This window comes from Sinocyclocheilus rhinocerous, unplaced genomic scaffold (genome assembly GCF_001515625.1).
Source record: "Sinocyclocheilus rhinocerous isolate Xijiao unplaced genomic scaffold, SAMN03320098_v1.1 scaffold260, whole genome shotgun sequence".
Lineage (NCBI taxonomy): Eukaryota > Metazoa > Chordata > Actinopteri > Cypriniformes > Cyprinidae > Sinocyclocheilus > Sinocyclocheilus rhinocerous.
This window is the reverse complement of record NW_015637541.1, coordinates 529,222-551,721: the sequence shown is the minus strand read 5'-3', so window position 1 is coordinate 551,721 and position 22,500 is coordinate 529,222. Positions and strand designations below refer to the sequence as shown.

The following is a 22,500-nucleotide window of genomic DNA, read 5'->3' as shown; positions in this document are numbered from 1 at the left end:
GTTCCCAGAAGACAGCAGCTAATTTGGATCCGAGTTGCACTCGTTGCGCTCCCCAAAAACCAAACCCTGTGATTTTTATAATGAATTTTGAGTCGCAGACTTTTCGCCTATGGGATTATGGGAAATCTGGATCAAGGTGGCCCTCCCTTTTCCTTTTCCCCTGTCTTTTTCCCCTCCCCCAGTCCTCTTTCCTTGCATCTCAGTTTCAGTGGCAGCGGTACGGTTGTGCGGAGAAGGCAGGGAGGCAGGACTGGACTGTTAATGACGTTGTTGATGTGTTCTGGCTGGTTTGCTGGCTGCAGTAATCCTGCTGCTGGACGGACAACCCTGATCTAATTTAGCTTCCTCTCCTCAACAGCAGTCACATGATGTAGCATGGCAGCTGTATTAGCCTAACAAACGCCACATCATTCTCCAGAGAGAGAGAGAGAGAGAGAGAGGCAGAAGAAGGACAGTTTAAAAGGACTGCAAAGTCACATGTTTTCCACAGGCCCTGATAAAACTGGTGTGGTTAGGTTATATTGCTGCAATATAAAAAAAAAAAAAAGGTTATAAAAACTTTTAAAAGCTTAAAGGCTAGAAATCTAAAAATCTAACTAAACTACACAATTAATGTTTTGCAGTTTATGTATTCTGATTACCAAAACTGCATAGACACATAGTGTTGATTTGAAATTGTAACAATTATTGGAGTATGTTTTACAAAAAAAATACTATTTCAGTCTTTCAATTTACGTGTTTAATTCAGTGCATTACTTGCTGATGTTTTGTAATAATTTGTGAAATTGACTAGCCTTCTGTGGGAGAAAACTATTTCTATGCCAAACAAAATCAAACAACAACATTTGAGGTTTTATTTTATTTTATTTTATTTTTTTCAAGTTTTATTTGACTAACAAATCTATAAAAAATCTGGCAATTTACCATCCCAGGTCAATTACTGTAAGTAAATTGTGAAGATTCTTTTATGACAGCTGTGAATGAAAGATACTTATAGATGGATTATTAAATTTCATTTAAATTTAATTCGATGCAACTTATAAAACATACTTTGAATTCAGAAAATAATTATGTATTATCACTGATATTACATTTTATCACTGATATTGATAATGTTTGCAACATTTCTGCAAAAATTCATACCGGCCAAACTTCTGAAATAATGTATAAATATATATATATATATATAGGTATAGATATATCACATTAAATAAACAAAACATTGTCATATTATTAAGTATGTAGCTTAGGTTATTACAAACTTTTCATGACTTAAACCTTTTTACATCATATTTTTTGCTAGCTGGGTCTGTGGAGTTATTAAATGGATCCATCATATCATTCACAGTCCATGTTGGAAAGCTACATGCTGAATATTTAGATGACGCAGTGCTGCTTTCCTCCGAGTAATAGTCAGAGCTATGAGCATCTGGCATCGTGCCGCTGCTAAAGGTTTGGCCGCTAATAATTGATCATACCACACACTCGCACACCAATCTCCTGACTGCGTATGCTGGAAAATCAGATTCTTACCTTGCAGAACTCTCTCCTAATTGGATGTTTGGTAAAAAGATGTGTGCCAAGAAAGTAAACATACAGGTAAATACAAATATCTATAAAACAAACAGAATGCCCAAAAACATTACTAGCATCTGTTCTGTATTATATAATCCATTATGCAGTACAAAGGCAATTTCAAAAGAAGCAAAAGGATGCTGTCAGACTCTTTCGGGATTTCTAGGCCCAAATAGTATAAGAAAGACGTTTTTTGCTGTGTTTTTGTGTTTCTCTGAAGTCAACTTTTGTGCTCGCACTACTCACTTTATTCATGTAGAAAGTATATTGTGCACTGTATAAATGCAGTAGGTCAAGACATTTGTCCTATTATTAATAATATCTCCCAATGAAATGTGCTCAGTTTGACCCTCCACTTTCAATCATGGTTTATAACATTTCCTTGGCTCATTAGTTGATTGGACACCCAAAAGACATTTTTACATTAAATAACTTGACACAATGCCCTGAAAAAACATGCAATGTAATGTGGTCGTGACACTGAAGACTGGAGTAATGATGCTGAAAATCCAGCTTTGCACCACATAAATAAATTACATTTAAAAATGCATTCAAATGGAAAACAGTTATTTCAATTTTATTTTTTTTATTTTAATATATATTACAAGATTAATTATATTATATTATAAATAATTGCAGCCTTAGCATAAGAGATTTCTTTCAAAAACAAAAAAAAATCTTACCTACCCCAAACTTTAGAACAGTAGTGGACATATTGTATAAAAATATGCATACACAATGCATAAAATGAATATTTACTATATTAGTTCTAATATGCAATGAGCAATACTCTAGTACTAATTTCTGAAAATAGCTTGAAGAGTATATAAACTCTCATAGCAAAAAAGCACCTTTATTTACATGTCTTGTGTATGACAGGCCACAAAGACTCTGAGCCAAACTGTTGTGCAGCTGGCAGAGGGGCTGAACACTGTGATGAACTTAGTGTCAAGTTAATTACACTAGGCTGTGATTAATTTCACCAGGCTGTCACCAAACTCCACTACGGCTGTCAGCGACTTTGTCATCTTTCCCACTTCTTCTCTGCATAGAGTTGGGATTGGGGTGTGAGATGTTTTGTGCTTTGATTATAGTACTTGAACATGATTTTTAATGTATTTAATAATAAAAAAAAGATGATTGATGATGATGATGATGGTGCAAAAAAAGAGTTTTAATAATTTTTTTGTAGTGGAATAAAATTCTGTCAGCAATGTCAGATGTCTTACTCATCCTCAGCAAATAAAGATTTAAAGGAGTAGTTCACCCAAAATAAACATTTGCGGTGCCGTCAGAATGAGAGTCCAAACAACCGATAAAAACATCACAATAATCCACAAGTAATCCACACCACTCCAGTCCATCAGTTAACGTCTTATGAAGTGAAAAACTGCGGGTTTGTAAGAAACAAACCTGTTACTCTGACGGCACCCATTCACTACAGTGGATCCATTGGTGAGCAAGTGAAGTATAGTTAAGTTTCTCCCAATTTGATCATTTTTAGCAAATTTAAAAATAGTTGAACTATTCCTATATAGTCCACCCAAAAATAAAAATTTGCTGAAAATGTACTTACCATTATATTGTTCCAAACTTGTATGAGTTTCCATCTTCTGTGGAACACAAAAGAAGATTGAAGAATGTTGGTAACCAAACAGTTTTGGTTCTCAGTGCATTTTGTTTGAAAATACAATGGAAGTCAATGGAATCCAAAACTTTGGTTTGGTTACCAACATTCCTCAAAATATCTTCTTATGTGTTCCACAATATTCGTGTTTGTGTTTTCATTTTTGGGTGAGCTATCCCTTTAAATTTCAATCTGTTTCTCATTTAAATGTATCGTGTAGCTTTGGAAGACAAGTCATTTGGACTTAGGTGGCTTTTGTGACCATTTTTGGAGCTTATCATTATGAATAATTTACCAATTATCATTTCTGAGTATCAAGTTTTGATACTCAGTTTTTTGTATTTCTTAGAAGAAAGAATAATACTTTTAGATATATGCAAAAGAGAAAATGATCACATAATATTTTTAGGCAAGCAATTCCTTAGCTATATCCTATTTGTGATATGGTGTCTGTGGTTATATGTCGGGTCTATTCATACAAACTGTGTTTTTATTCTGTAGCGTGAAATGTGGTGTTCAAGTAGTTAAAATGGTGTCTGGTTTGTGACAGCTGCCTGTAGGCAGGGCTCTTGAAGAGCAATGCTGCAATGCATTAACCACCTAGAGAGACAGCCGTGACATCATCTTTGACACAAATAGGTATCTACGGCCGCCATTAGCCAAAAAATCTCTCAAACTGCCGTTACCATGGACACATCAGTTCTCGGTTCCAAAAACGTGCTTTAGAAGCGTTCCTGCTGCAGCTGAGAGAATGTCTTGATGGCTTAAAATCACATGGTTTACTTTGTAGTGGACTGAAATAACTGTATAATTCAACTGCACTTGGTGTAAAAACAATTTCCACTCAGAAATTGCTAGTAAATTTAACAATTGATTTTAAGAAACAGCAAGTAACATTGAATTAAAGATGAAATTCTAAATTAGAAAGACTAAAACAGTATTTTCTTCTGAAATGTATGCCAGCATTCTTCGAAAATATAATTTTTACAGTGTGGTTTATTTGCAATTTCTTTTGTAATGGCACTTTGATTTAGTGTTTACTGTAGGTTTTCTTTCTCTGTGTGTGGCTCGTCTGTAGGGTTTTTCCTCACCCCTCTTAGAAAGACTGTTTTGGTGTACCTCACCCCCTTCTGCTTTGACCATCTGCTGTACAACCAACTCTACAGCTCTGACTGTCCGCTCAAATAATCCATAGGTGAATCAAAGATCCACATGGACCTTGGAAATCTTGATTTCAGACTATTATATAGAGGTAAACATACAGCTTTGGCTGCTGAGTTGTAGTCCAGTGTGGAGGTTTTAAAATAGGTTGCATTGAAAAGAGACAAGTGCCCAAGCACTCACGTTTTATTCACCCAGAAGGCTTTTTAATAGGTTTTTATTGGGGATTAAAAGAGTGAAGGTCAGTTTTGACTGTAGAACATGGCACAATTTCAACTTTTCAGTTTTCAGTTCCTCTCTGTGGCTCCAAGGGGTGCTACCGGAGGAATTCATTTTTCAATCATTGCATTTCCTGGACCTGTGTGAGTCGTGTTTTATTAACGATGGCACTTCAACCTTTACCGGCGCATGTCAACATGGTTAAAGAGCAGACTTTTTCAGTGCAGCCTTGTGGGTTGAAGCATTCAGTCGTAAACCTCAGCAGCTTTCAGAACACAAAGGCTTCTGGTAGCACTTCTTGTACCTGGTCCAGTCGTAAAAATATAGTGCTTTTAACCAACGGCTATATATATATATATATATATATATATATATATGATTATTACATTTTGTTGCTGATAGTTTTAATAATTTACATTAAATAAGCATTCAAATAATCATTCAAACACATTTATACTTCACACAAAAATCATTTTGACACATTCCTGTCATGCTACTACACAAAACCCAGGTGGCCGGAACTTTATGCCTGTTTGGCATTAATTTCCCATAATCCTCAAAGTAAAAGACAGGAAACGACTGAGATGGGCAAGACCAACTGTGATTCAATAATGCTTTGTTGTGGTTAATTTATTATAAAAATTAATTTATTGCCTCCATTTGGCCTCCAGGTATACTTGTTGATTGAAGAAACAAATTTATTTGTGAAATTTAATTGTGAATCATTAATTTTTCTGGGCTTAACTCCTTAAATACAACTTATTAGAGAACACTAATGTGTTATATCACAATGAGCCATTGGCTACCTTGTTTTCTGCAGTGCTTTGGGATTGAAGCCACACACACAGACACACACACTGAGTGCCTTGGCCCTCTCTAATCCTGTATTTTCCCGTGGAGAGCTGCGGTTCATGCATAGTTAATGAGCACGGTTTTCCTGGGTGGTAAAGGGAAAGCAGAGCGAAAGAGAAGGAGAGAGAGTGACTCCAGGTTTAACCCTTTCCTCATATTGCTATTAGAGAGTCATACTCTGCTTCTTTCCACCAATTGATCAAAGTTTTTCCTGAAGTCAACAACATTACTCGATTTCTCTCTGACCCTGTTGTGATTGACACACATTTGTCTTTTTACAGTACATGCAAGATGTACACAAAATGTCCTGGGGCTCATTGCTTGTTTACTTGGACGTTATATATTTATAGATGTATTTACTGTATAAAATATTTGTAAAAAAATGTAATGTGAAAACATTATTAACTCACATGAACAGAATGTTCAATATACTGTAAATTCAAAAATATATATTTATAATATATATTTGCATACTGAATTAGGATTGACTTTTTCTTTCTTACATCTACACTGTATTAAACACTGTGTACACTGTTTACACTGTGTTTTTCGAAGCTGTAAATAAGTTTATTTCAGTATGTTGGACAAAAAAATTCAGTCTTCCTACTTCAAAATGTTTTATTTAATTCAACATTTAATCCAATTTGTTACTTTCCATTATTTTTTGAATTAATTGTGAAAGTTGCTAGCAATTTCTGAGTGAAAATAGTTTCAGCATCATTTTTTTTTTCTGTGTATTAAACCATCTATAAACATTTGTAAAATCAAAATGTAAAAGCTAAAATTACCCCCAAATTTGAACAATTATTTATTTATTGCAAACAATAATATTTATTTGCGAAAATGCAAATCTAGTTTATTATATGACCTTCATAATTTTAGATAATCGAATTGTAATGAGCTGCAAATTAAAAAAAACAAACAAAAAAACACTTTGTGTCCTTAAAATAGTTTTTTGGCCAATGGTTATGGTGTCATGTGTTGAATTCCACTCTGAATGTGGATTAAACATTTAAATTATTTTCATTCTCCTCACTAACTCATTGTTTTCCCACAATTTAATATTACTTTCTTTCTCTCTCTCTGGCAGTGCTGGATATGATGCCGTCCTGGACAGAAATGTGGCCATTAAGAAACTCAGCAGGCCTTTTCAGAACCAGACTCACGCCAAGAGAGCATACAGGGAGCTGGTGCTTATGAAATGTGTCAATCACAAAAACGTGAGTGTCAGATCACAATATCTCTCCCCCGTTGTCCAATTTGATGGCAAATGCTGCTAATAACTGTGAGACTTCTGTTTATATGGCTGCCATATTGAACATTATTGTATATATCTTGCACGGCACACAAACCTCAGACCGAGTGGGAGAGGGATCGGTAGCATTAGATGATGAATGACAAAGTAAGAGAGAAAGGGAGTAATATTGTTAAAAGACAGAGAGGAAACACTTTTTTGGCAACTGAAGAGTTCACAATGCTGCTGCCAGATCTCCTGTCCTCCTCCTCGCTCTCTCTCTCTCTCTCTCTCTGAGACTGGGGTTATAAAGGACAGCTGGGACGTGACAGAAATACAAAATCATCCTCAGCTCTTATCGACTGTTGACAGTCCTTTTATGGATCTTCCAGCCTCTTTTTGAGGAAAATAACACATTCTAAATGAGTAGTTAAAGGAATAGTTCAAAGATAAATGATGGTTCGGTCATTATTTAGTCATCTAGGTGTCATTCGATACCTGTGTGCTGTATCACTGATATCCTTTTATAGTTTTTGTTAATATTTTAAATTAGATTTTATTTTTATATTTTCTGTTTTTACTATAAATTTAGTTAAAGTTTTAGTTTTGTTGTGTGTTTTTGTCATTTTTCATAGTTAAAAAAAAAAAATCATGTCTAGTATTTAAAAAATTTTATTTATTAGTTTTAGCTTATTTCGTTTTAGTTATTTTAGAACTACAAAAAAAGTACATAGCTGAAATATGTTTTTTAATATGTTTTTTTTATTATTTCAGTTAACATTCGTTTTATTCCAAGTAACAAAAGTTTATGATTTAAGTTTAGTTAACTAAATAATAATACTGAAATAAAAATAAATACTTGTTTATATATTTTATATATGAAGAGTTCATTTGCAAAAACCGATAACTCCATTTTTATTTTTATTTTTCAGAAATCACGTTTTTTTTATTGCGCATTCCAAGTAATATCAATCAAACTGCAGTTGGGTTGTTTTGATTAAGTAATAATAACTTAAACAAATACAGGTAATTAACAAAATTAAAGTTCATTGACGCTAAAATGGATTTATCAGCTTCTGTTCAAAAACAACAAGGGCGCTTGTCGGCTTCTGCAGTAAAACATGAACTTGCGATGCCTTTAAAAGTGGACAAAACCGGCTTTTTTGACAAAATGTGTTTAGGGTTCAGATCGCGCTATATGTGGAGAATAATGCACGGCAATCAGCTCATTTTTTTAAAAGTGGGGTTTATCGGTTTTTGGAAATGAACTCTTCATATGTATTCATATACTTTTTAAGTAAAAAAATGTTATACAACAACTCAAGAAAATGTAAATTTTTTGCTGAACTATTCCTTTAATAATTAATCCAACAGAGCATTATAGTATAACTTCATGACTTACTAACGTTCTTCTCTTCATGTCTCCTCCAGATCATCAGCTTATTAAATGTCTTCACACCACAGAAGTCTTTAGAGGAATTCCAAGATGTGTAAGTAACGTTTGGAGATTTTCCAGACATGAAGTCATTTGATTATATCATATAAAACATCTGAATGTAAACTGATTGCAGCTAATGTTAAAAAAAAAACAGAACAATCATAGGTCTGGCTCTGAAATCTGATTGGATAAGCCACTTTGAATCCAAATGTATGCTTTAAGCACACCTGTCACTCTATATATGTATATGTGACCCAGGACCACAAAACCAGTCATAAGTGTACATTTTCCAAAATTTAGATTTATACATAATCTGAAAGCTGAATAAATAAGCTTTCCATTGATGTATGGTTTGTTATGATATTTGAAATCTGGAATCTGGGGGAGCAAAAAAATCTAAATATTGAGAAAATCGCCTTTAAAGTTGTCCAAATGAAATCGGGAGCCCTTCCTGGGCTAAACTGAGGATTCCGAGGTCTCTCCTCCTCGTTTTGACACTGAATTCCCTCCATAGTCCGCTCACCCGCAGCCGTGATGCAGGAGTCGGAGCTCCCCTCTGCACTCTCCTCGTCTACGGCTTGTTCCTCCGTGATGGGCACTGTCGCCGGCTCTCGCACCTGGTCTGACGTGTTGGGCTCAATATCCGAGGCGATCCTCTTCTCAGCTGCGTGGCTTCGCTCCGGCTCGTGGATCACGAGGCGGGAAATGGCTCTCCGTCATCGGTGGGCTCAGGCTTATGCTTCGTACCGCGGGACCAGAAAAACAAACGAGGGGAAAGACGCCGCTATACTTTACTTATGGTCGGTTATTCTGTCACGCCACGGTGTGTGGAGGCAGGCAGGACGACGAGGACGACAAGGATTCCAATAATGACTTTTAATGTAGACACAACAAGGCAGATTCCGGTTGGTGAGACACACACACTCGGGGTAACATTCACAATAACCGACAACTAAAGCTCAGACAGACAGGAACCAATATAGGGTGGATAATTAGTGGCAGACAGGTGAGCACAATGAGGGTAATTAACTAATGATTAGTACGGGCTAAACCAACAAAAGGGGAAGAAACCACAATAAACAGTCCACAGGGGCGTTACACATACAATGTATTTTTGGCTATTGCTAAAAATATCCCCCAGCGACTTAAGACTGGTTTTGTGCTCCAGGGTCACATATGTCAAACTAACCTAAGGAAAGAAATATATTATCAGAAAGAGAAGGGGACATTTATTGCTGAAAGTTCTTGCATATAAACATTATTAAAAATGTAAATGTTGTTGATGCATTAAATGCAATACCTATATAAACATTTGCTGAAAAACAGTGATTTATGATATTTCAGGTTAATTACAGCATGCCCCGTGGTGTTTGAGCTTATGCAGGGTCCCGATACAAGCGCTATGATGTTGCAGAGTGAGGGTGATAGATCTCCTGCAGTTGTTTATGCTCTCGCTCTCGCTCTCGGTCTCTGGTTGGTCCCTGACACTTGAATCTCATGCCGCCCATGCCTTAATTTATTTTGCACACTGTGTGGACTTAATCTAGAGCAGGATCAATATGTTGAGTATGAAATGTCTGCTCCGTCGCAGCCGGATCATTTGAGTGTTAAGATGGATGGGACGTGAGTTTATGCGGACTAAATGATTAGAAATCGGCAAACTAGCTTCAGAATTGTGGTCAGCCAAAATCTAAAACAAACAGTTAGTTTGTCATGTTAAAATGTTTGACCTTTGACAAATTTTGATCTTTATATATATATATATATACATTTTTGCTTATAAATAAATGTACCACACAGAAATAGGGATATTATTCATTATAAAATAATATATAATAATAAATAACTATAATTATAATTATAATAAATAAACAATAAATAATTATATTATCTAAATTATTTTATATTATATTATTATAGTATATAAATATCTTTGATCTTTTATTTTCATAAAACAAAATAAATTGCCATTTTTGCTTAGAATATAAATATGAAACAGTTAATATTATAATAAATAATAACAGTAATAAGTATCTGTAACATATATATACACATACTGATTTTACAGATACTTATAATGGCTATTATTTATTATAATTATTTTGTAAATTAAATATCTGTTTTGCATTTTCATAAAACAAAATGAATTGCAATTTTTGCTTATAATATAAATACAAAACACTTTTTATATTATAATAAATAATAACAATTATAAGTATATGTAAAACTATATTAGTATTTTAGTAAATCTTTTTATTCTATCGAATTTTTTACAGTTATTTCTAACCATTTTTAACATATATTTTGCTATATATAGTGTACTTTCATTGATTGAGTGTTTACTCAAGTGTGTTTTGGATTTTCATGAAACAAAATAAATTGCAAATATGATGTTTAATCCATAAATCTGCAGCTATGTTTTTTGAGCACTCAACAGAATGCAATTGACTGTTAGTATTCTATTCACCGACTTGCTGACTGTCATCAACCGACAAGTATTTTCTCTGTATAAGAGTTTGTAAAGATCCACATCGATCCACAGCGGTCTCTTTTGTGCAATAAGGAAGAATGAATGAAGCCATGCCAATGTAAAATTCACCTTTTCTCTCTTTTCTAGTTACCTGGTCATGGAGCTGATGGATGCAAACCTTTGCCAGGTGATTCAGATGGAACTGGACCACGAGAGGATGTCCTACCTGCTGTACCAGATGTTATGTGGAATCAAACACCTGCACTCAGCCGGCATCATCCACAGGGTGAGAAACATGAATACACACAGCAGGATCAATTTAAGTTGGAAGGTCTATTTTGTTAATTTAAATAGTCAATCAAATCTGAACTCCTACCAAAGCTCTTATCGTCATCTCACCATGACCCATATTGTCCTTTAAGGATCTGAAACCTAGCAATATTGTGGTGAAATCCGACTGTACCCTGAAGATCTTGGACTTTGGCTTGGCGAGAACCGCTGGCACTAGCTTTATGATGACGCCCTACGTGGTGACGCGGTACTACAGGGCCCCGGAGGTCATCCTGGGTATGGGCTACAAGGAGAACGGTAAACCAATCACAGGGCTGCATGTAGATCGACCAACACTTTTAAATAACACTGTAATCTTGGGTTTTATAGACCTTGTGAAAGCAAAAGTGCAGTTTTGTGTCCAAATATTTTAGTATTTAGTATGTAAAGCAGTATGTTTTATGCTATTGGTGGGATCAAGTCCTCCTGGGAAGTTTTTATTTACAATTAGGGAAGTCGTAATTACGATGTAAGTTGCGTTCAAGTCACTTTGGTCAGATCAAGATGGCAATGTACTGTACCATTTCTACAAAAAAATTCAGCAAGATTTCTTAACTCTACTTCTACAATTTGTAGAATACAATATATTAAAAAAATTGTGGTGGCATTTATGTGCATTCAACTCCTACATTTCCGGGATGTCTTGAATGCATCATATATTGTGGTCACATGACTCTATTTTGTTAATTTAAATAGTCAATCAAATCTGAACTCCTACCAAAGCTCTTATCGTCATCTCACCATGACCCATATTGTCCTTTAAGGATCTGAAACCTAGCAATATTGTGGTGAAATCCGACTGTACCCTGAAGATCTTGGACTTTGGCTTGGCGAGAACCGCTGGCACTAGCTTTATGATGACGCCCTACGTGGTGACGCGGTACTACAGGGCCCCGGAGGTCATCCTGGGTATGGGCTACAAGGAGAACGGTAAACCAATCACAGGGCTGCATGTAGATCGACCAACACTTTTAAATAACACTGTAATCTTGGGTTTTATAGACCCTGTGAAAGCAAAAGTGCAGTTTTGTGTCCAAATATTTTAGTATTTAGTATGTAAAGCAGTATGTTTTATGCTATTGGTGGGATCAAGTCCTCCTGGGAAGTTTTTATTTACAATTAGGGAAGTCGTAATTACGATGTAAGTTGCGTTCAAGTCACTTTGGTCAGATCAAGATGGCAATGTACTGTACCATTTCTACAAAAAAATTCAGCAAGATTTCTTAACTCTACTTCTACAATTTGTAGAATACAATATATTTAAAAAATTGTGGTGGCATTTATGTGCATTCAACTCCTACATTTCCGGGATGTCATGAATGCATCATATATTGTGGTCACATGACCTTACTACATTGTATATTTAATTAGATGCATTTTCATTTTGCAAGTAAAAATGGTTACTTTGCATTATAATCAAATTCTGGGTAAAAATGTCTTAATTTTTGACAGAATTATTCAAATGAGTCAAGATAGAGATGTAGTTGATGTAGCCGATTACTATCATAGTACACATGCTATATACTTCAGAAATTACCAAATTTCTTATTAAACTATATTTTAATAACTGTATAAGCCTATATTCGAAATTTTGGGTTTGACATAAAAAATTGGAGTTCTGTGGCTTTTAGTCTGTCTACACACTATTTTAGTATTTTAGTAGGTATGTGCCGCAGTATGTTTATGCAACAAGTAAGATTTCAACTGGTAGCATGTTATATTGTGGTCACATGACCTTACTACATTGCATATTTAATTCAGTACATTTTTATTTTGCAATTAAATATGGTTATTTTGCATTTTTAAGCCAATTTTTGATCAAATTATTCAAATGAGTCAAAATGAGCCCCTACCAAGTATTGAGTACATATGCAGTAAATGAACATACTTTCCAGAAGGAATGCTTTCCAACAATTCACTAAAAATGTTTTTATGAAGTATTCTATTTTATGTTCTTATGAAGTATTCTAATTTGTTGTGAATTGGTGGGTTTTTGTTAAATGTGAGCCAAAATCATCACAATTAAAAGAACCAAAGACTTAAACTACTTCAGTCTGTGTGCACTGAATTTATTTAATACACGAGTTTCACAATTTGAGTTGAATTACTGAAATAAATGAACTTTTCCAGGACATTCTAATTTATTGAGATGCACCTGTATATATAACAAGTCATTTTATGAGTACTATTTTATGTTTTTTTTATTTTTATGATTTTGTGGTCCACATCCACCTGATTGGACCAGTGTTCATCTGTCCAGGCATAACTAATCGACTACTTCTGTAATTCTCCTAACCTGCAGGTTTTGCTCATGTTTTCGTATTGTAGGTGTATAGCTTCAAGATCCATATGCTGTTTAATCTCTTTTTCTCACATTATAACACTCGCTCTTTCCCCTCATTCCCTTCAGTCCTCTATGAATATTGAAGATTCTGTTCATTAGGATGCTGTGGGATCACTGTCTGATGTGTTTTTGAGTCGGATGTGGCGGCCTTGCACCTCTCCTCAGCACACTGTAGTCATTCATCCCTTAATGGGAAGCAGTTTTTGCTTAATTGGCATTTAGAGACAGTGGAACTAGTGAAATAATGATACAGTCTCCCTCTCCAGTCACTCATTAGGTTGAACTTTATTCATTTATTTAGCGATTTTGTTTTCGGTTGCTGTTTTCAGTTGAATCCTAGAGAGTTAAATTGTAGTTATAGTTAAGTTAGTAGAAGAGCAGTGCTTGTTTTTAGCTCTCCAAACTGCAATTAAGGTATCGATCCTGTAGGCCAAGCTTGGCTTATTTGAGTCTTTTTAAAAACTCATTAACACATGCCTGAGTGAACTTCTTTGCTTTGCTGTTTCATCGATACCTCTTACATCGTCAGAATCTACAGGGTGTGCTTTACCAAAGCCTGAAACACTATATTTTAAGTAGGGATGCACCGATACCACTTTTTCCAGTACTTGCCTGATACCGATACTTTTATTTTTGGTGCTTGCCGATACCGAGTACCGATACCAATATTTTTATTGCATTTGTAAATTTCAGCTCGCGCACATCAGCTATACAGGTGTTAATACTGAATGTTTAACATTATATTCATTGCATACATATACTTCAGGTAACACTTTATTTTAAGGTGTCCTTGTTACACACGTTACATGTATTTACTATTATTATAACAATTAATTATGCATAATTACATGCAACTAACCCTAACCATAAAGTAAGTACATGTAGTTAATTAATATTGATCAGTACTTAAATGTATAATTACACTGTAACAAGGACACCTTAAAATAAAATGTAACCGTATTTAACATCTTCACTTTGGTTGCATTTAATTTTGCACCTGATATGCACGTACGTTTTTGGCTTTGGCAAAAATTTGCCCTTGATTTTTTTTCTCTATCACATTCTGTTAACCTCTTTTAGATTGTTAACATAGACGGCTCTAATCTCGTCGTTTAATAATAAATTAGAATACTTAATACTTGAATATAGGATTGCATTATCTCTCTCTGCCAGATTGAGTTCATAACTGAGATTTTGAAAGAAATGAGAGTCATTGATGTCACTTTGACTATTCTCAGTCAGTACTCTTTATAAATCTGTTTAGCTGTATGACTAGATAGCATTTTATAGCATATATGTGAAAGGTTGTTCTGAAATGTAGACAGCAAAACATCTTTCTTATAATATACCTTCTTTTTTGCAAATTTCAGTGGCAGGTTTGTATGTATGCAAAGGATGTATGCACTGCAGCCATGTTTGTGAAAACATGAATCCAAGCAGTTAGCTTAGCAACATGCTAATGAGAAACTCCATTGGAATTCATTGAATCAAGCATCTGAGTTGCTTATGTAGTGTTGTAAATCCGGTTATTATATTGAAATATACAGTGCATGTGTGATTTTATGTGGTAGGCCTTTATTAAGTGTCTGTTTGTGTGTTGCATGCGTGTTGTGTGTGCTGTAGTGGACATGTGGTCTGTAGGCTGTATCTTTGGGGAAGTTATAAGAGGAACAGTGCTGTTTCCAGGGACAGATCGTATCCTTCCCGTCTGTCTGTTCTCCAATCCTCACTGCTGTCTCCATTCATATTTTACTTGCCAAATATGACCTAATATTTTATATTTATATACACGATTGTTCAAAAGTTTGGGTCCAGTAAGAATTTTTTTGTATGCGTTTGTATCTTATGTAGGCCTATATTGTATCTTATGCTGAATTATTTGACAAAAATACAGTAAAAACTAAGTTTAAAAAAATTAGATATTCTTTTTTATTCTTTATATATATTTTATATTAAAATATAAGTACAAATATAATTGTTTTATATTTTAATATATTGTAAAATGTAATTTATTCCTGTGATAGCAAAGGCGAATTTTGGAAACCTTAAGAATTCTTTTAGGTTTCTTTGATGGATTGAAAGGTCAGAAGAATAGTATTAATTTGAAATAAAAATCTTATTTTGCTTGTTAAATACGACATTAAAAATGTTATATATGTATGTATGTGTATATATACACACTGACATAATGATTCAAAAGATCAGCATTTGTTTAAAATAGACTTTTTAACATTATAAATTCCACAGCTGTCACTTTTGATCAGTTTAATTTATCCTTAATGAATAATAATAATAATAATAATTACTGAATAAAATAATTAACACACACACGCACACACACACACACACATATATATATATATATATATATATATATATATACACACACACAATAGCAAATATTATAAAATTCTTGAAAACTCCTCGAACACAGGAATCTGATAGAAACAAACCTGTTTTTTATTACACTCACCATTTAACCTGATTTTGGAAGGTATTTGTAGAATGAAAGCCGCCGGGCAGCTGTTTCTTTAGTGAAGCTTCCTCAGACGTGTGATGAGATAAGAGGGAGAGAGATACGGGCCGGGCTTTGTGTTATGGGTAGGAGGCGGTGGGCCGTTCCTGCAGGATGATGTAATGTGGTCCTGGCTGCCCCGGCCCTTTGAACCAGAACCTCCCTTTGTGGGAATCATGGGAAGCCTGGGGAGCAAATGCAGTCATGTGACTTCCCAGGGCCAACTGGGCTACCATGACAACATCCATTTCCCCCTCTGTTGCTAGGCACCCATAGAGACGTCTTCAGGATCCATTCACTCCGGCCGGCTCAGACATATTTGCCGTAAACCATTCCCTTAAACGCCAATAATCAAGAGCGCTGAATGCCAGCAGTCTCTCTCTCTCTCTCTATTCCTGCTCCTGCTCTAGCTGCCCTCATTTCCCACCGCTACACTTCTGTGATAATGACACCAACGAGGAGATCGCTGAGAGAAATGTCATTTCATAACAGAGATGCAGTTCAGATTTATTAAGACTTGTTTGATCTGGTGAATAACAGACTTGTTCAGTTTTTATATACACTATACCGCCGAAGATTCTTTAATGTTTTTGAAAGAAGTCTCTTATGCTCACCATTCTGCATTTATGTAATGACAATATGGTAAAAACAGTAATATTGTGAAATATTATTACAGAACTGTGAAAGAACTGTTTTCTGTCATTTGTTCATCATTACTCCAGTCTTCAGTGTCACATGATCTTTCAGAAATCATTCTAAAATGCTGATTTGCTGTTCAAGAATTTATTATTATTATCAATATTGAAAATAGTTTTGGGGTAAGGGAGTTTTTTTTCAGTTTAGACTCATTCAAATAATCAAAAGTGACAGTAAATTGTACATTAAATTAAATTGTAGAACATTTATAAAGTTACAGCATTTCTGTTTCTATTCTAAATGCTGTTCATCAAAGAATCTTGAGGGACAATTCAGGAATTACGGTTTCCACAAATGTATTAAGCAGCAAAAACTGCTTTCAACATTGCTAATAATAAGAACCTTTATTAATGAATGGAACGAATAATAACTGAGCACCAAATCAGCATATTCAAATGATTTCTGAAGGATCATGTGACACTGAAGACTGGAGTAATGATGCTGAAAATTCAGCTTTGATCACAGGAATAAATTACATTTAAAATATCTTCAAATAGAACAATGTTATTTTAAATTGTACTGTATTTTTGATCAAATAAATGCAGCCTTGGTGAGCATAAGAGATTTATTTCAACAAAAAAACTGAAATCTTACACCACAGAGTCTATAATCTTAATTATAGTTATAAATCTGAAATATTCCAAACTTTTGACCAGTAGTGTAATAAAAAATAAATAATTCATATATTTAACATTTAAATGTATTTATTGATCACTCATAATATTTAGTCAGGCAGTCTGATTGTAAAGGATTGTGTGGGCCATTATGTGATGGCAGACTCAGCAAATGCTCACACCACAAGCGTGCGATTATAAATGTATCAAAGCATGGTCAGTCATCTGTATGTCCATATCTGATCTTGTTTACACTGTCTAGAGTCTGGTAATTGTTTGTTTGAATGAGGAAGCAGTGTTTGTTTTGCTAGATTGTTTGTTTGCAGCAATAGCCAATTAAGAATGCATGTGAATTATTAAAAAAATACAAGCATGGACTTAAATAACAGTCAGGGCTTGAACTTGAGATCCGTGAGCCAGCGCCTCTTATACATCAAAGCACATGTGATGCTTTTTGTTTATGATGTACAGTTGCTTGGATATTATGTTTTACAGCAATCTGGACCAATCCAAATCAGAAATTTACAGGGACGTATGGCAAAAAATACCACCAAAATTGACAAAAAATTACACCAAGTGTCAAAATGTTGGGGTAAAGAGTTCCTGTTTTTGTTGCTTTAATCTTATGGATAAAAGGTAATAAATTTTCACTCTAATTATTGAGAGTTTGTGTTAATGAATGGATTATATTAAAGTATTTGACATGAAATGATGACACAGTATATATTTTATATGGTCACAAAAAATATGCTATCAGAAAAGATAAGCAATACCCCTGGGCAAATAGTGGCTCTAAATGTAAAAGTTAGTTTCCTGAAACTATTTAGATCAGTCTTGCTTCCATCTTATTGTGTGTTTTTTTTTTTTTTTTGTGCTTTATGCTATTTTTACCTCCAAAATGAACTCTTACAAGATTTCAGTGATAGTCTTATCCCAGAATGCAAACACATAATGAAAATGAGCATTGTAAAACTGGGTAATATTGGATCTTATGGAGTCTAATGGGAAGTAAAATTGGGATTCTCTTGATTGTAATGACTCAGCTGATGGTTTACCTCAAGTATCATCAATATCATTATCTTATGTACTGATTTGGTTTCTTTTTGTTTACTTTGACAACAAATTCAGGCTTTTTCCCACTTCGGGCCTAATTAGGACCCCTCCGAGTGTTTCAACCTTTACTGATTTAGCTTTAATTGTCCTGGAGTGGAAGTGTAATCAAACTTTATTTCATTACCGATGGCATTTCTAGGCTCACAGCACTTGCTTTTATGTTTGTCTTATGTAATCATGTTAGAATAACCACATTATGTCGTTATCTTCATTTTATACTCCCATTTAAAAGTGAAATATCATACTTTGTATAATGCATAAACAGTCAGCCTGAGGGCCGTACGTAGGTGTTTTTTCCATGACTCCACCCACGTTCAGACATCGACCAATGGAATAAGGTTATAGAGCAGCTCGGCACGCCCTCTCCTGAGTTCATGAAGAAACTGCAGCCGACGGTGCGTAACTATGTGGAGAACAGGCCAAAATACGCCGGCCTGACCTTCCCCAAACTCTTCCCTGATTGCCTCTTCCCTGCAGACTCGGAGCACAACAAACTCAAAGGTAAGCCAGAGTTTGCGCACATTTAGTTGTAAGCGTGTTATTTGGCGTACAAACAAAGTACTATTGTTGTCAAGTACTATCACAGTATTGTGTGTGTTTGTAGCTTGAGTTTGAGGTTGAATCTCATGCAAAACTCTTTAAAAAAAGTTCTGGTCATGTAAAGTAAAGTAAAATAAAATAAAAAATAAAATAAAAATGATGTATGTAAATAAATACGTACACACATACATATTTTTATATATTTTGTGTAAAGAAAACAAAGCCTAATTTTATGACCAATTTCCTCCATTCTCAATCAAAATAAATAAAAATAAAAAATAGAAAAAAATCTAAATAAAATGTAAATAAATATATACATTTTTTATAAATAATTTTTAGATGAAATACATTTTTAATGTTAATATAATGAGGCCTATTTTTATGACCATTAGAATTCCTCCATTCTTAAGGCTTGTTCACACCGGGACGAATATCGTGCGCAATTATCGCCGACGTTTAACGCCTCGTGACTAAACAATGGGCGCCAATGTGAGTGTGCACACCGACGCGCAAAACGCGAGGCGTAAAAGCGTCATTTTTTTAAAAAACGCCTCGGGCTCGTTTTTTTGGTTTGACGCGCCGCGTTAAAAACTGGCCAACCAATGAGATTGGCACTTTTGTTCACGTGCCTGGAGCTGCTGAAGTTACAGTAAAACACGACTTGGTGGCGCTCAAGCACAAAACGGTCTTGCCGAGCACACATTGAGACGAAGAGGAAGTAAGATGAATGTAGAGCTACTGGTCTCATTGGTGTCTGAACACAAAGGGCTTTATGACAGCGACTACAAAAATCCTGATAATAGGGGGTTGTTATGGAGAGGAATTGCAGATCAAATAGGATTCGATGTGTACCGGGGTATTTCTGTTTTTCATTAAGCGCCATCTAATGTCAGGGAGTGAATTTGCACGTTCACTCGGCTCATCGCCAATGAAAATCGCTTGGGTATGAACACAAAAGACGCGTCGAAAAACGTCGGCGATAAGCGCGATAATCGTCCCGGTGTGTACGAGGCTTTAATCGAAAAAATACAAATTTAAATAAATAAATATTCTAATATAATATAAATAAATATAAATGTAATATATTAATACATTGTAACTTTTTTATATGCTAATATATTTTGTGTAAAGACAATAAAGCTTATTTTGATGATCATTAAAATTCCCTTCATTCTTAGTAACCTACTGTAATATTAAAAATATATTTTAATGTGGAAAAAATATTTTATTTTAATTATAGAGTACAATTATAAGCCATTTCCTTGTGAAATTAACTCTAAAATACTGCTAGGATCATTAAAAAAAAAAATCAAATGAGGTGAACACTAATAAATTCAGTTTGATTCATCTCTTTGTTATTTTCCTGGTTTGTCTGCATGAATCAGGCAGCAATTTCCTTCCCATTTGTGAAATTGAGAGACGTTTCATAAATTGTGCTCAGAGCTGTAGTTGTTCTTCAGGGGAAAGGTGGAGGAGAATCATGAGCTTTTGATATGAAAATTGCGTGGTGGAATTTATTCTCAGTGAACAGACATCATAGGCAGATGCTGAATGTTCTACAGTTTGGGAAACAAAAAGGGATATAAGGCAGTGCTGATTAGACTCTGTGCTGTCGGTGTGACTGTAAATTGGCTGGGTGAGATATGACGCATCATAAGCTGGACCCTGCCATCAGGTACAGCAGAGTGTGCTGGAGGAGTTCTCCGTTCCGGGCCTTGTGCACCACTGCACTGCACACTTTTGATGACTTGCTGATTCAACTCATCAGCCTGTTAGTCGAGGCTCCATGAACTGTTCTGGGTGTGTGAGATAAGCAAGACACCCAAAATGGGAAGTTTTTGAGAGACCGAAATATTTTATTTTATTTTATTATGTTTTGTTTTGTTGATTTATTTCATTTGATGTCATTTTGTCATTTCATTTTTGTGCATTTTATTTATTAATTTTATTTAATTTTATTTTTGTGCATTTTATTTATTTATATATATATTTATACTATTTATGATATCAGTTTGCATTTGTTTTATTTTACCATTTAATTTGATTTAATTTTGTAATTTAATGTCATTTTATTAGATTTAATTTCTGCATTTTAATTTAAATTTGCAATTAAATTTTTTGATGATTTGTGATGTCAGGTTGCATTTCAGTTTGATTTTATTATTTAATTACATTTTTTTTGTTTGATTTTATGTCATTTAATTTTGTCATTTTATTTTATTCATGTAATTCTATTCGGTGTAATTTTATTTACTTTTATTTTAGTGCTTTTCAGTTTCATTTTTAATTTCATTTAATTTTATGTGATTCATTTGATTTTGTTTTGTGTTTCAGTTCCATTTTAATATTTTATGTAATTTATTCTAATATATTGTTATTTTATTTTATTTATTTGTCTTTTTATTTCATGTAATTTTGTCATTTTACTATCTATCTATCTATCTATCTATTTATGATATCAGTTTGCATTTGTTTTATTTTGCCATTTAATTTGATTTCATTTTTCATTTTGTAATTTTATTAGATTTAATTTCTGCATTTTAATTTAAATTTGCGATTTCATTTTTTGACGATTTGTGATGTCAGGTTGCATTTCACTTTGATTTTATTATTTATTTTTGTCATTTTATTTTATTTATGTAATTCTATTTGGCGTCATTTTATTTAATTTTATTTTAGTGCTTTTCAGTTAAATTTTTTATTTCATTTTATGTGTGATTCATTTGATTTCGTTTTGTGTTTCAGTTCCATTTTATTATTTTATCAAATCTATTCTAATATATTGTTATTTTATTTTATTTGTCTTTTTATTTCATGTAATTTTGTCATTTTATTTTTGTTCATTTGAACTTTTTTGGCTTTTTGTGATCAGCAATTTTACTTAGTCTACAAAGACTTAGCCGATATAAATGTACAGTTTCTGTTATGTTTATCAAACACATTCACATGACAAATTGATATTGAAAGGCAGAGAGGAGGAGCGAGTCAGATTTATAGATCTGCAGAAATCGGTGTCGGCCATTTTGAAGCGGTCGGGTGGCAGAGAGAAGGGAGAGATGGGATGATGCTGTAAGAGGAGAGAGAGAAAGGGCCTGACTTTCCCCGGCTATTTATAGAGCAAGAAAGTGAGGGACTCAGAGAGCGTACAGAGGTGGAGAGGAAAGACGAGTGGGATGTTTTCAGTGCCCTTGCAAAGAGAAATAGAGGATGAAATGTGAAGATTGTGAGATGTTTGCACTGAATTCTTCAAACATCTGAAATCAACAATAATTCTGTTTGCTTCCTTAACAAATGTCCCTGCTCTAATTCTGTTGAAGTTCCAATAAAAATATATGTAAGATACAGTATATGCTTACCAAGTCTGCATTTATATGAACAAAAATGCAGTGAAAACAGTAATATTGTGAAATGCTCTTGCTACCAGTTATTCATAATGATTATTCATTATTATAAGTGCTCAGTTAATAATGGTTCTTATTATCACAGTTTTTGCAGCAAAAACAGTTTTCAACATTGATAATAATTAGAAAATCCGCATATTAGAATGATTTCTGAAGGATCATGTGACACTGAAGACTGGAGTAATGATGCTGAAAATTCATCACGGGAATAAATTACAATTTAAGATATATTCGAAAAGAACAATGTTCTTTTAAATTCTAATAATATTTCACAATTTTAGTTTTTCCTGTATTTTTGATTAAATAAATGCAGCCTTGGTGAGCACAAGAGTCTTCTTTTAAATAAAATTTGACTAGATATATATATATAT

At 34.1% G+C, this 22,500-nt stretch overlaps 1 protein-coding gene across 7 annotated transcripts in view; it reads left to right on the top strand.

Annotated features, from left to right (window-relative positions):
* LOC107749009 (mitogen-activated protein kinase 10-like) overlaps positions 1-22,500 on the top strand; it is a 67,591-nt gene that overhangs the window by 28,050 nt on the left and 17,041 nt on the right. For all 7 annotated transcript variants that reach the window (XM_016564047.1, XM_016564048.1, XM_016564050.1 and 4 more), the window contains 6 exons: positions 6,525-6,654; positions 8,100-8,158; positions 10,724-10,862; positions 10,999-11,164; positions 14,874-14,945; positions 18,507-18,689. In XM_016564047.1, coding sequence (XP_016419533.1) covers positions 6,525-6,654; positions 8,100-8,158; positions 10,724-10,862; positions 10,999-11,164; positions 14,874-14,945; positions 18,507-18,689 — 749 coding nt within the window. The remainder of the gene's footprint in view (positions 1-6,524; positions 6,655-8,099; positions 8,159-10,723; positions 10,863-10,998; positions 11,165-14,873; positions 14,946-18,506; positions 18,690-22,500) is intronic.